Source organism: Pongo pygmaeus, chromosome 14, assembly GCF_028885625.2.
Source record: "Pongo pygmaeus isolate AG05252 chromosome 14, NHGRI_mPonPyg2-v2.0_pri, whole genome shotgun sequence".
In the NCBI taxonomy this organism is placed as follows: domain Eukaryota; kingdom Metazoa; phylum Chordata; class Mammalia; order Primates; family Hominidae; genus Pongo; species Pongo pygmaeus.
In genome coordinates this window covers 32,825,308-32,838,916 of record NC_072387.2, presented here as the reverse complement: position 1 = coordinate 32,838,916, position 13,609 = coordinate 32,825,308, and the positions used below count along the sequence as shown (strand labels likewise).

The 13,609-nt window shown below is 43.8% G+C and overlaps 1 protein-coding gene across 6 annotated transcripts in view; it reads right to left on the bottom strand.

Moving 5' to 3' along the window:
* Positions 1-13,609, bottom strand: part of PARP4 (poly(ADP-ribose) polymerase family member 4) — a 91,565-nt gene that overhangs the window by 22,969 nt on the left and 54,987 nt on the right. For all 6 annotated transcript variants that reach the window (XR_008493280.2, XR_008493281.2, XR_008493282.2 and 3 more), the window contains exons 21-27: positions 12,408-12,545; positions 11,092-11,287; positions 9,657-9,724; positions 8,468-8,655; positions 5,790-5,889; positions 3,132-3,302; positions 2,797-2,877 (exon numbers count right to left, since the gene is read on the bottom strand). Coding sequence is in view for 3 of the 6 variants with exons in the window: in XM_054445974.2 (XP_054301949.1) it covers positions 2,797-2,877; positions 3,132-3,302; positions 5,790-5,889; positions 8,468-8,655; positions 9,657-9,724; positions 11,092-11,287; positions 12,408-12,545 (942 nt within the window). In the remaining 3 variants the exon portion in view is untranslated. The remainder of the gene's footprint in view (positions 1-2,796; positions 2,878-3,131; positions 3,303-5,789; positions 5,890-8,467; positions 8,656-9,656; positions 9,725-11,091; positions 11,288-12,407; positions 12,546-13,609) is intronic.

Here is a 13,609-nt window from a genome sequence, read left to right as displayed (position 1 = left end):
GTATACAGTTGTGTGACCACTGTTGAAGTGAAGACACAGAACATTCTTTTTACCCTGAAAGGTTCCTGTGTGCCCCTGTGTAGCTTCCTCAAGCCCTGGCAGCTCCTCATCTGCTTTCTGTCCCTAGAGTTTTGCTTTTTCTATAAAAGGCCATTTTGCCAATTCATTTTATTCAAAAAATTGAAAACTTCTTTTCTACCATAGGAAGAGCCACCTTGGTGCTGGGATGCCCATCCATGAACACGGTCTGCACTCTGCAGGGTGAGGACTGCACGATGTGCACCACCAGGTGCTTCCTCTCCAACAACTGAGAGATGGAACTTTCCTTCATTCCAACGCTTGTAATTTTGTCATTGATAAGGCTGCTTCTCACAGAGGAAGTACAATTTGCTGTGACTTTATGGAAAACGACCTCTTCCCAGGTAAAATTATTTTCCTTCTTTCCCCCTTAGCTCTAATTTTTAAAAATATAATTTCAATTTATTCTCCCTTATCATTACCCACAAAGATCTAATTTTTAAAGCAATATAGAGCTTAAGTTCTATACATAAGTCACTGGCAACTAATAAGTCAATGATACCGATTTAGTGCTGAAAAGTAAGCTGTACGCTTTTGAGAAAAAAACCCAGCAATGTCTGGGAAATGATTTATCTGGTTATACTGATACTCCTTTGAATAAAAAAACTACATAAATAGCATATATAGGCTAGGAACTTTCGAGGCTAAACTATAGTGGATTCAGTACCAGTGCAAATATTACAAACTTCTTGGTAATAATTTGTGATATTGTGATATGCAAAAAGCTAAAATAGGCCACCCCAAAACAGACTTCTTTGGCATATTTTGAGATGCTATTCAGAGGGACAGCAGACACAGGAGTAGCTCTGAAAAGCAGTCCTTTTGTAGGGAATATTTGCATCTGCAGAGGAATCATATGTCAGTGAAGGAAACAGCAGATGCAAACAGGCTTTCTCTGAGACCCCTTATCTGCCTTATCCAGATTTAGGAAAGATGAACTCCCAGGAAGAGGAGGCTAAAGTCTGACACTTTAAAGGGATGATAGAGAAACTGTTACCAGAGGTGCTTCTATTCTCTCTCAGGGCTGCTGCCTGCCAGACTTCATCCGCATCACAAGAAAGCCTTTGCTCACCATGTGTTTCCTCCCCTCACCCTCCCACAACCTGTCCCCACTTCCCCCAGGAGCCCCACAATCCTACCCGCCTCTGTACAGTATGAAACTTCACTCATCTGGCACTTCTTTGAGTCTCATGTGGCTCCTGCACATATGACAACATCTGCATATCTTTTCCCCTGCTAATCTATTGTTGGATTGTTTTATAGACCAAACATGGAAACTTCAGAGGGAAAATCTGAACTTCCCTACAGACGTAAGAAATATATGTATTTGTTATTCCTAACAGGACCCTTCAACCACACCTGAGTTTATGTTAATGAGGTGACTTTTAGAAAGTCCCTAGAATGAGGGCTGGTTGCTGGGGAACCAACCATATGATTAGAGGGCTGGAACTTTCAGCCCCACTCCCCAACCTCCAGGGAGGGGAGAGTTAATCACCAATGGCCAATGATTTAAATCAACCAGGGCTTCGTAATGAAACCTGCATTAAAAACTCCACCTAAAGGGGTCAGGGAGCTTCTGGGTCAGCACTCATGTGCCAGGAGGATGGTGTACCCCAACTGTATGTTAGACAGAAGCTCCTGTGCTTGGGACTATTCTGGGCCTTACCCTGTATACCTCTTCATCTGGCTGTTCATTCGTATCCTTTATAATATTCTTTGCAATGAATCAGTAATACTAAGGTAAACTTTTCCTGAGTTCTGTGAGCTGTTACAGCAAATTACTGAACCTGAGAAAGGGTTGTGGGAACATTGACTTGGAGATGACCAGAAGTGTGGGCAACCTGGGGACCTGCTACTTGCTACTGGTGTCTGGAGTTGGAACTAGTCTTGTGGGACTGAGCCCTCACCCTGTGAGGTCTGTGCCAACCCCAGGCAGCTAGTGTCAGAATTGAATTAAATTGTAGGACATGCAACTGGTGTCAGAGAATTGGTTGGGAAAAACACATATCTGGAAACCAGAAATGGTGTGAGTATTTGGGAAACAGGTATTTTTTCTTTCATAATTCATTTGCTTTTAATCAAAAAAGGAAATGAACCCATATTCTCAATATACGATATGATTTACTCTTAGTCCAGTATTATTATAACTAGTATTTCTAAATAGCATCAGTAGGCCAGTGGCATGTAACTTTTATTGAGTCATGAACATCTTTGAGAACCTGTCTAGCAAAATTTCCATGCATAAATGCCATACTTAATTGCAGTTATTGCCACCCACTGATGCCCACATAGACACACCTAGACCAAACTACCCCGGATGAAGAAGTGCTGCATTAGAAACTGAAGGAAAGTATACTCATTTGCACATATAGTCCATCTCCATATTGTGTAATGAAATTTCAACACAGGAAAACAACAAAGGAAGTACAGACAGCAGGGGGATCCAATCTTTTGGCTTCCCTGGCCACAGTGGAAGAGGAAGAACTGTCTTGTGTGACACATAAAATACACTAACACTAACGATAGCTAATGAGCTGAAAACAAAAACTTGCAAAAAAATTTCATAATGTTTTAAGAAAGTTTACGAATTTGTGTTGGGCCGCATTCAAAGCTGCCCTGGGCTGCGGGTTGGACAAGCTTGACATAGAGCATTATATATGGAAACATAAAATCATAACTTTCAAACAATGGGTTGATAGTTTAGGTTTTGAATCTTACAGTTCCAGTTGTCTTCTGAAGCTCAGTAGTCGACACCATTGTACAAAATTCTTTCTCTTGAATTAGTGCACACAGAGTTGCCTGAAATTGGAAAAAAAATAAATTCCTCATTAGCCTTTCCACTCTGCAGTGTCTTGGTTTAACAGAAATTCTTTTGGTGATTTCCTCTCCCCTTTCAATAAAAACTAGAAGCCTCCCCAAAGCCCTGGCTAACCACCAGCTATGTTCCCAGAAGAAGAAAATCTGCTGGTGAGAAGGGGAGGGAAGAAGACAGAAAAAAAATTAGCAAAATATATTGGTCTTCCCATAGAATAACAAACTCTGCGCCTTCTTACCTGTGTGCAGTGAGGAATGAATCCATAGACAAGGAGTCGATCATTGCGAAACAAGGACGGCACCTGGGCTGGGGCCTGCAGGGCCTCGGGCCCATCTGGATTGAGTTGCTGCCATTTGACTGAGACAGAGTGGCAACTTGGAGAACATAGCCTGGTCATTTGGTCTTCTATCTATTTATAAAAGAGGAATTATTTCTCTTTCAATGCTCCATCCAGAAAATAGTTACTTCACATTTAAAATAAAGTATACATTCTATCCTTTGGGAATTTTATAACTCTTTGGTATTTTCTCTTCTTCCTGCTACAGGGTACTTTCCCGAAAATAGTTTAAACAGAAGTTTATTTATTTTATTTTGAGATGGAGTTTTGCTCTGTCGCCCAGGTGGGAGTGCAGTGGCACAATCTTGGCTCACTGCAACCTCCCCCTCCCAGGTTCAAGTGATTTTCCTGCCTCAGCCTCCCAGGTAGCTGGGACTACAGGCGTGCACCACCACACCCAGCTAATTTTTGTATTTTTAGTAGAGATGGGGTTTCACCATGTTGCCCAGGCTGGTCTCGAACTCCTGACCTCAGGTGAGCCATCCACCTCAGCGTCCCAAAGTGCTGGGTTATAGGCATGAGCCACCATGCCCAGCTAGAATTTTAAATAATAGCATGATCACATCTTTTACATTTACAAAGCATACTGAAATTATTCCTTTAGCTAATTACTAATATGCAACCTTGGTATGAGTAGATTCCAGTACTTGAATAGATATTTCTCCAAAGAAGATACACAAAAGCCAGCAAGTGCATGCAAAGATGCTTGATGTCACTAGTCATTAGGGAAGTGTAAATCAGAACCACAGTGAGATCCCATTTCACACCCAGTGGGATGGCTGTTATTAAAAAACAAGTGGTGGCTGGGCAGAGTGGCTCATGCCTGTAATCCCAGCACTTTGGGAGGCCAAGGCAGGCAGATTGCTTGAGCTTGGGATTCGAGACCAGCCTGGGACCATGGCGAAACACTGTCTCTACAAAAAATTAGCCGGGTGTGGTGGTGTGGGCCTGTTGTCTCACCTACTTGGGGGATGAGGGAGAAAGATGGCTTGAGACCAGGATGTCAGGGCTGCAGTGAGCCAAGCTTGCACCACTGAATTCCAGCTTGGGTGAAAAAGTGACACCCTGTCTCGAAAAACACCAACAACAAACAAAAACCAACCAACCAACCAAACAAAAAACAATAAGAAAAAAAGTGGTGGCATACGCCTCTAGTCCCAGCTACTCTGGAGGCTGAGGTGGGAGGATCGCTTGGGCTCAGGAAGTTGAGGCTGTGGTGAGCTATGATTGCACCACTGCACTCCAGCCTAGATGACCGAGCAACACTGTGTCTCAAAAACCAAAACAAACCAAAGAAAAGCTGGTTGATTTCAATCAATAAGGAAAAAAAAAGAATGATGACTGTTGGTGAGGATGTGAAAAAACTGGAATCCTGGTGCATTGGTGGTGGGAATGTAAAATGATGCAGCTGCTATGGAAGACAGCATGGCAATTCCCAAAAAAAACTAAACATAGAATGAACATATGATCCAGCAATCCCACGCTGTGCATATATCCAGAATTGAAAGCAGACTCAAACAGATACTTGTATACCAATGCTCATAGCAGCATTATTCACAATAGCCAAAGGACAGAAACAACCCAAGTGTCCACCGACAGATGAATGGATAAGCAAAATGTGGTCCATCCATGCAATGGAATATTATTCAGCTTTAAAAAGAACGGAAATTCTGACACATGCTTCAACATAGACGGACGTTAAAAACATCATGCTAAGTGAAATAAGCCAGACATAAAAGGACAATGTCCTGTGACTCCACTTATGTGAGATACTCAGAAAAGGCAAAGTCATAGAGACAGAACGTAGAGTCATGGTTAGCAGGCGCTGGGTGTAGGAGGGAATGTGGAGTTACTGTTTAATGAGTACGTAGTTTCTGTTTGGGCTGATGAAATAGTCTGAAGATGGTGATGGTTGCACAGCATTGTGAATGTAGCTAATACCACTAAATTGTACACCTAAAAATGGTTAAAATGGCCGGGCACAGTGGCTCACGCCTGTAATCCCAGCACTTTGGGAGGCCGAGGTGGGCAGATCACGAGGTCAGGAGATCAAGACCATCCTGGCTAACACAGTGAAACCCCATCTCTACTAAAAATACAAACAATCAGCCAGGCATGGTGGCTGGCGCCTGTAGTCCCAGCTAGTTGGGAGGCTGAGGTAGAAGAATGGCATGAACCCGGGAGGCAGAGCTTGCAGTGAGCCGAGATGGCGCCACTGCACTGCAGCCTGGGTGACAGAGCAAGACTCTGTCTCCAAAAAAAAAAAAAAAAAAGTTAAAATGCTAAATTTTATCATAATAAGGAAAATTAATTTCAGCAAAACATATTTAATAATTCACTTTAAAAAAAATCAGTGCATAATTTTTAAGGCAGAAATCAAACTATAAGCTGGGAGAATGACCTGATGAAGAACTAAGGCAGGGCTCACACCTGCAGCAGTGCTTGCCTCTATATGGCTCCCCTCTCCTTCAAGGAAACACAGATATTCCTATTTCTTAGTCTCGGAAGAATATGAGATTTCCAAACATAAATATAAAACCAGATGTTTAAAAAACATACCTGTTTTCTCCAACTATGCTTGGATTTTGCATTAAAATATTCAAATACTCCGGCACCACACTGGGACAAAATCCTTAAGATGTGACGATTTGCTGTCGAACTGATCACATTTCACATGTTTTAATTTTGAAGACATTAGAAATATTTTTGAAGTACATGTTAACAGTGTTGAGAAAGCTCACAACTCAATAGGAGAGACATGACGTGGGGAAGAATGTACTCATGTGTCGCTGAGGTTAAACAGAGAAAGTAATAATAGAAGGAAACATCTGAAAGTTTGGCTAATTTAAGCTCCCATCTATCAGAGGACTGACTTATCCTTCAAATAGAAAAAAGTTGAAATTCTCGACTTTCAATTCACTGAGGGAGGGAGTAGATGACTCTAAAAACAACTCTATAAGGTATCAGAATGCTGACAAAGATATCAACTTAATTTCCATAAATAACAATATTACCTGAATCTGATCCCAAAGGCCTAGAGCTGGCAAAGAGTGAATAAAGTCTACCTCTTAAAATCTGATACACATCAACATAGCAAAAGGCATAAAGAAGCAACTCTCACTCTAGCAAAGAGCATCTCTGACATTTAAATGACAAGTGCCCTATTACTTTTCTCTCTACAATAATTCTACAACTATCAAGAACTCCTTGCTTAGAGGAGTTCCTCCTGAAATATTAAAGAAAACATCAATTATTTTTCAGAAAAAGAGCTTATGAAAATAATTTCCAAGATGTTTTTCAACCTATGGATAAAGACTGGATTTGTCTTTACCCTCCATATTAATTGGTGATGATCATAACATTGACTAGAAGATCCCTAACATGGGTTATTGGTAGTTACAGCTTCCGTCCGTTAGCGAGGCAGGCTGGAGTCTTCCTGTGCTCCTTCAGGGTGGCTCTCAGAGGACCAGGACTCACGCCAGGCAGGAGGCCTGATGGTCTCTACCCCTGGGAACCTCACTTTACTAAAGTTTGTAATTGCAAACACATGCTTGGAAGATAAGGGAGAAACACTTAGAAAGATCCCAAAAACTCGACAGAAAAGCAGAATGGATCCCAGCCCCTCCAGGCATGGGCGGTGCTAACTGGCACAGTCTCCTCTTGGAGCAGGCTCCCCCACTGCACACCCAGACTCCCCGTCACATGCCTTACATTTTTCAATTTTTTTTTTATTTTTAAAGATGGGGTCTTGCTCAGTCACTCAAGCTGGAGTGCAACTGCCTGACCATGGCTCACTACAGCCTTGACCTCCTGGGCTGAAGCGATCCTCCTGCTTTGGCCTCCCAAAGTGCTGGGACCACAGGAGCGAGCCACTGAGCCTGACCTCATCACACTGCCTTGATTTCCTCCCTGGCACATGGGAAAATCCCATCTCCCAGCCCCAGAGTGGGGGCCCGATGTTTGTCCCAGAATAGGCCCTCACTGAAGAAGGCATGAATAGGTGCCAGTACCTCTGCTCTGTGGTGTCTGAGCCCTGACCTGGGAGCAGGGGGCAGGGAGGGGCTGCTGAGACCAGGAGACGGTGCACAGGCTGCCCTGAGTGCAGCTGTGAGCTCAGCAGGTGAAGTCCCATCAGGAACAACTCCTGGTGGAGCTGCTCAGGCTGGATATATTTCTTCATTGGCCTCTGATGCTGGGCTAGGCCTTAGATTACAGAGAACAGAGCCAGGAGCTGTGACTGTGGAGGACAAAGAAGAAAGCCCTCAAGGCAGGCAGAGCTGGCTTGAGTATAGCAGCTAGGGGTGTCGGAGGCCACAGAGGGGCATCGGAGCCACAGAGGGGCATTGGGGGTGCTGGCTCCTGGAGCTCAGGGCGAGTCCAGGTCAAGGCTCAGGGGCAAGGACAGCAAAGAGGCCCCCATTCTGCCCCCATGAAGAAGCTGAGGACCTGCTCCATGCACTGCCTCAGAATACAGACAGCTGGTGACCACTTGCTGGGGCGGTGGCCACAGGTAGGAGTCCAGGGGCTACAGAGGCAGGCAGGATGGGCAAGTCCTATGCAGACACCAAGTGGCCCCCTCTGTTCGATGTTTTCCTTACACATACACCACATACCTTAGTGCCATCCAAAAGAGCTAACCTCTAATGGGGAAGGGGCAATTCCAACAATGTAGGGGTGTTAGCCTCCCATGGAAAGCTTCTATGCACACCACAGGGTTTGAAAATACACGTGCTCATAATGGCCAGAAAAGAGATGCGAAGGAGCAAAGCAGCCTGGTGGGGTCTGCCTGGAGGTCACATGCCCCCACCACGAGTCCAGCACAGCCAGTGAGGAGGTTTACCCAGGCCCCTCGGGACAAGCGGAGATTTGGATTCTTATGCTAAATAATAACATCTAATATTGATTTGGTGCTTTTTGGTTCAGTTCTGTTCTGAGTGCTTTCTATGTATGAGCTCATTTATTCCTCAGCAATCCTAGGACGTAGGTATTTTCATTATCATCTTGGTTTTACAGATGAGAGGTTAAGGAACTTGCTCAAAGTCACAGCTAAGCTAATGAGTGGCCAACCCAGGTTCTGAGACTCAGGCAGTCTGGCTGGGAGCCCGGAGCCCCATCCCTCTATGCTGTAAGGCTTCTGTATTCTAGTGTCAACTTCCAAGCTTGCAAAAGTCCCGTGCAGGGCAACAAGAAGACCTCCCCGTGAGTTTGGACTATGTGACCAGCTCTCTGAGACTCACCCGATACCGCAGGCGAATAACCTCGTGTGGGGGCGGCTCCTCTTCACGAGCTGTAATGTCAGGCTCTCATCCTGGAGGTGCCCATCAGACACCAAGAGGATGTTCCGTGACCCTCGAGCAGGGTACAATAAGCTAAGATATCGGAGCGTTTTCCAGAAGTCTGTGTTTCCCATGGTAGGTGTGGCAGACTGGAGGAAATGAAGTGAAAGATTATGTTCTCCTTGTTGGATGCAGTCACCATTTGCTGTCATCATTGACACATCTAAGGACAGTGTAGGGCTATAGTGACACCGAAAATATTTTCTTTCCCTAATTATACATTTGTGAAACAACTAAACTTATGTCCTTTTAGTTTATTTCATGTCACACAGTAACTATAACATTATCACCTCACGCTTATTTGATTTTTTAGTGTCCAGAGGACTATGACATCTACAGGAAGAAATGTCCCATCCAATCAGCCCTGGATTTGCCAGCCTGGCTGAGGCAGCTGGTCAGTCTCAGCTTGCTCAATTTTATTATTATTTTATTTCTTTTTTTTTTCTTTGAGATGGAGTCTCGCTCCGTTGCCCAGGCTGGAGTGCAGTGGCACAATCTCGGCTCACTGCAACTTCTACCTCCTGGATTCAAGCGATTCTCCTGCCTCAGCCTTCCGAGTGGCTGGGATTACAGGTGTCCGTCACTATGCCTGGCTAATTTTTTGTATTTTAAGTAGAGATAGGGTTTCACCATGTTGGCCAGGTTGGTCTCGAATTCCTGACCTCAGGTGATCCACCCGCCCTGGCCTCCCAAAGTGCTGAGATTACAGGTGTGAGCCACCATGCCCAGCATTTCTTTTTTCTTTCTTTTTTTTTTTTTTTTTTTAAACCTCAACCCTTTTAGATAAAGCTGGCTGCATTTTAAGAGAAAAAAAACGAAGGACAGAAGAAAACTTTTCAAAGCTGTTAATGCTAGTTGCATTAGGGTGTTGGGACATGGGTGATTTTTTTCTTTCTATTCTTTTTAATTTCCAATTTTTCCTTAATGAGTTCATCATCATTTTAATTAATGAAATAAAGAGCTCATCAATATAGAAAAACCACAGGACTAGGGGTGCTCTGATGGTGGCTTGAGGGGCCTAAGCCCTGGAGGTCCCCTTAAAGCATGGTAGGAAAAGACCCAAGAGGTACAGGAAGCCTCTTGCACTCACCATGATGAACTCTGCTGCCGCAGTATTGTTTGTGATATGCTTAGGATACGAAAATAGCTCCTTGTAACCTGTGTAATAAGATCAGCATGAGGTGCTGCTTCCACACATTCACTTGCTTGAGCACTAACAAACAATAATGTTACTTCATACCATCACGGCTGTTGTAAAGGATGTTATATATTTATGTGTGTACCTTTCTTTTTAGAAAACTGTTTGATAACTTTAACATACAAAAGATTGACCACAGGCCAGGCACGGTGGCTCATGCCTGTAATCCCAGCACTTTGGGAGGCCAAGGTGGGTGTATCACCTGAGGTCAGGAGTTCAAGACCAGCTCTGGTCAACAGGGTGAAACCCTGTCTCTGCTAAAAATACAAAAATTAGCTGGGTGTGGTGGTGGGCACTGTAATCTTAGCCACTGGAGAGGCTAGGGCCGGGAGGCAGAGGTTGCAGTGAGCTGAGATTGCACCACCGCACTCCAGCCCGGGCAACAAAGTGAGACTCTGTCTCAAAAAAAAAAAAAAAAAAAAAAATTCACCGCACTATTTTTCTAAATAATACATCATAGAGCATTCAAACTGTGGCGCTTTACTATGCAAAATGTTGAGTCAAATTCCATGTGCACATGTAGATCACTTGTGCAAAGGTGCAGGGCATTGCAATGGCCTGAGCAGCTTGGCCCCCCGAAGGCCAGTCTCTGCTCATGCCCTTTGCACTCCCCATGCTTATCCGACCTCTGCCCCAGCAGCAGCAGACTGTACCTCTGGGGAAAAGGGGCTGGGCCTTCTGCTGGATGGCACAGAGGATGAGAATCAATAGGATAGGACTGTCCCCTCACTCTACTCTACACACCTCTCATCCCTGAGTTGCTGCCTTCTGGTGGCTGAGATGTCCCTGGGCCCCACCTGGAGGGTGGCACTACCTCCCTTCTAGTAGTGCTGGCCGGATACTTCCTGAGACCATTCCTTATAGGTTTTCTATGACTGCACTGATGGAAAATGTTTTGTCCTTAGACTTGGGACCTCCTACTCAACAGACCAAGGGTTTTGCATTTGGTTCAGTTGCTAATGACAACAGTAGCATTTATATCTCACTTACTGTGAACAGGCAAAGTTTAAAAATCCTTTACATCTATTAGCTCAGTTCTCCTCACAGCAACACTGTGAGTTAGGGATAATTATCCTCAGATCGTAGATGAGGAAACGGAGGCACCAGAAGTTCAAGTAGTGCACCCAAGGTGACACACAGAGCCTGTGAGTAGTACAGCTGGAATCTGGACCTAGGGGGTCCAGCGCCAGAGCTTTTGTTCTTCAGTTTCATACTAGGCTGCCCCTCACCGCACAGGTGGGGTCGGGTACTCACAGTTGTCAGTTCTACAGAGCGTGATTCACATGTGGGGGAAGCACATGCAGGACCAGGGCCAAAGTGCACTCACCTGTGCCGAACTGGATAATATTTACTTTTTGCTTCTCACCCACCAAGGACAGCGCATGCAAGGCAATTTGCTTGGCTTGCAAGAATGTCACACCCTCCATGGAACTGGAGCAGTCGAGACAAATAATCACTTCGCTCTCATTGGCTAAGTCAGGGAGGTCGACATCGAGATCGGGTTGAAAGACAAGCATGCAAGCCTGAAAGGAGAAAGAAGGTGCTGGACTGGAGCTTCTTGTCACTTCAACTGGAAAAGGTCTACTTAGAAAACTCCAAACGTTTCTAGTGAGGTAAACTAATGCTATAAAAACAGAAAGAATAAGATGTAATTAACAACAAGATGGCCTACTAGGAGTTCCAGTCAAAAGTAGAATGTTAGAACTGGGAGTTTTCAACTTCTGACATAAACTTCTGAGAGGTCAAGAATTAATATCTGAAAAATCAAATAGCATCAACATTATATAACAAATATATATATATATCTCACACACACTATTCTAAGAGGAATATAGATGCCATTGTGATTACTAAAATACACACACATACCTTTTATTCTACTAATTAACCAATATTTAACTACTATCATGTAAGTTTCCTTTTTTTTTTTTTTTTTCCTGAGACAGGGTCTCCCTCTGTTTTCCAGGCTGGTGTGCAGTGGCACGATCACAGCTCAGTTTAACCTCAACCTCCTGGACTCAAGTGATCACCCTGTCTTAGCCTCCTGAGAAGCTGAAACCACAGGTGTGTATGACCACACCTGGCTAATTTTTTTTCTTAATTTTTTATAGAGACCAGGTCTCACTATGTTTCCCAGGCTGGTTTCAAACTCCTGAGCTCAAGCAATCCACCTGCCTTGGCCTCTCAAAGTGCTGGGATTACAGGTGTGAGTCACCACACCCAGCCTAAGTTTCTATTTTTATTTTAACTTAAGAAGAGACTCTTTGTCACAGCCACACAAAATGGTGTTATTACCAACCACAAATAACTGCTTATTTGTTTTTCCAGTATCAGTATTTTAAAAGTATAACACGTATAGAAAATATCCAATGTAATGTCTGATGGCACATGTTCTTTTGGTGGAGCTTAAAGTAAAAATGCCAATTTGTACAGGCAAATCATCCACATAAGGGTTTTGGATGAAACATCAGAAGTTTGGCATGCTTGATATCACAAATATTTTTAGTCACAGAATCTTGGGATGTGAGAGTTCATTTTGTAATGCTAGTTTTTCAGGACAATCAATAATTTGCAAGTTTAACCAGCTTATTCTGAAGCATTTTTTCAATAGCATCTCCTATGTCTAAGTAAAAAGGAGTATACCTCGCTTTCTTTTTCTGGATGTTTTTCAACCCACATTCTTGGGAGATAGGCAGCAGACAAACCGATGTGGAGAGAAAATCCACTGCTGTCTAAGGAGCTGCCTTCCATGGTGCTAATGACAGCTTTGCAGTCTGTGCGCTGCAAAACAAACACCACGACAACAAGGTGAGTAATGGAGTAACACCATATTAGCAGTCTGCACTTACCTGTCATGGAGCAAACCCTTGCATAGCTTACATAACTCTATTAAGAATCAACGAAGTAGTGGTAAATTCCAAAATAATGAAATGTAGGCTGGGTGCAGTGGCTCACGCCTATAATCTCAGCACTTTGGGACACCGAGGTGGGTGGAGTTTGAGGCCAGCCTGGCCAACATGGTGAAACCCTGTCTCTACTAAAAATGCAAAAAATTAGCTGGGAGTAATGGTGGGCACCTGTATTCCCAGCTACTCAGGAGGCTGAGGCAGGAGAATTGCTTGAACCCAGGAGGTAGAGGTTGCAGTGAGCCAAGATCGTGCCACTGCACTCCAGCCTGGGTAACAACAGGGAAACTCTGTCTCAAAACAAAAACAAAACAAAACAAAACAAAACAAAAAAACCAAAATAACCAAATGTAGGCTTTAGAAGACCATGAGCATATTAGTCACCCTTCTGCAATCCTAAGGTTGATTCACATGGTCAAATTTAGGTAAGTGTGAGACAGTCTCAAACCCTGGATCCAAAGATTATAGATCTGCCCATTCAGTTAGACTTATCTGGGTATAGCAGACAGCACATCAGATAATTAAAACCGAGAAGACTAAAATAGAAAATTCAACAGAAATCTTAGAATTATAACTTATTTGTATATTATATTTTCATGAATATAAAAAAGCTGTTGAAAATGTAAATAAGCTTTACAACAACAAAGGCAAAGGCATGTGCTAGAGTGTCACATGACCACAAAGTCTCTCCACTCCTGTCTGCGTGCCCCTTTGCAACGTGACTTTTGAAGTTCCTCCTGCCTTGAGGCAGCAGCTATATTTCCACCCTTGAAACTGGAGCTGGCCATAGGCCTTGCTGTGGCCAATGATATGTTGGCAGATGAGATACAAGTAGGGGCGTGAAAAGTGTCCATGCAACGGGGCTGACACTCTCTTGTTGCTACTGAGGACTCCTCCACCATTATGTAGTGGCTCACGCCTGTAATCGCAACACTTTGG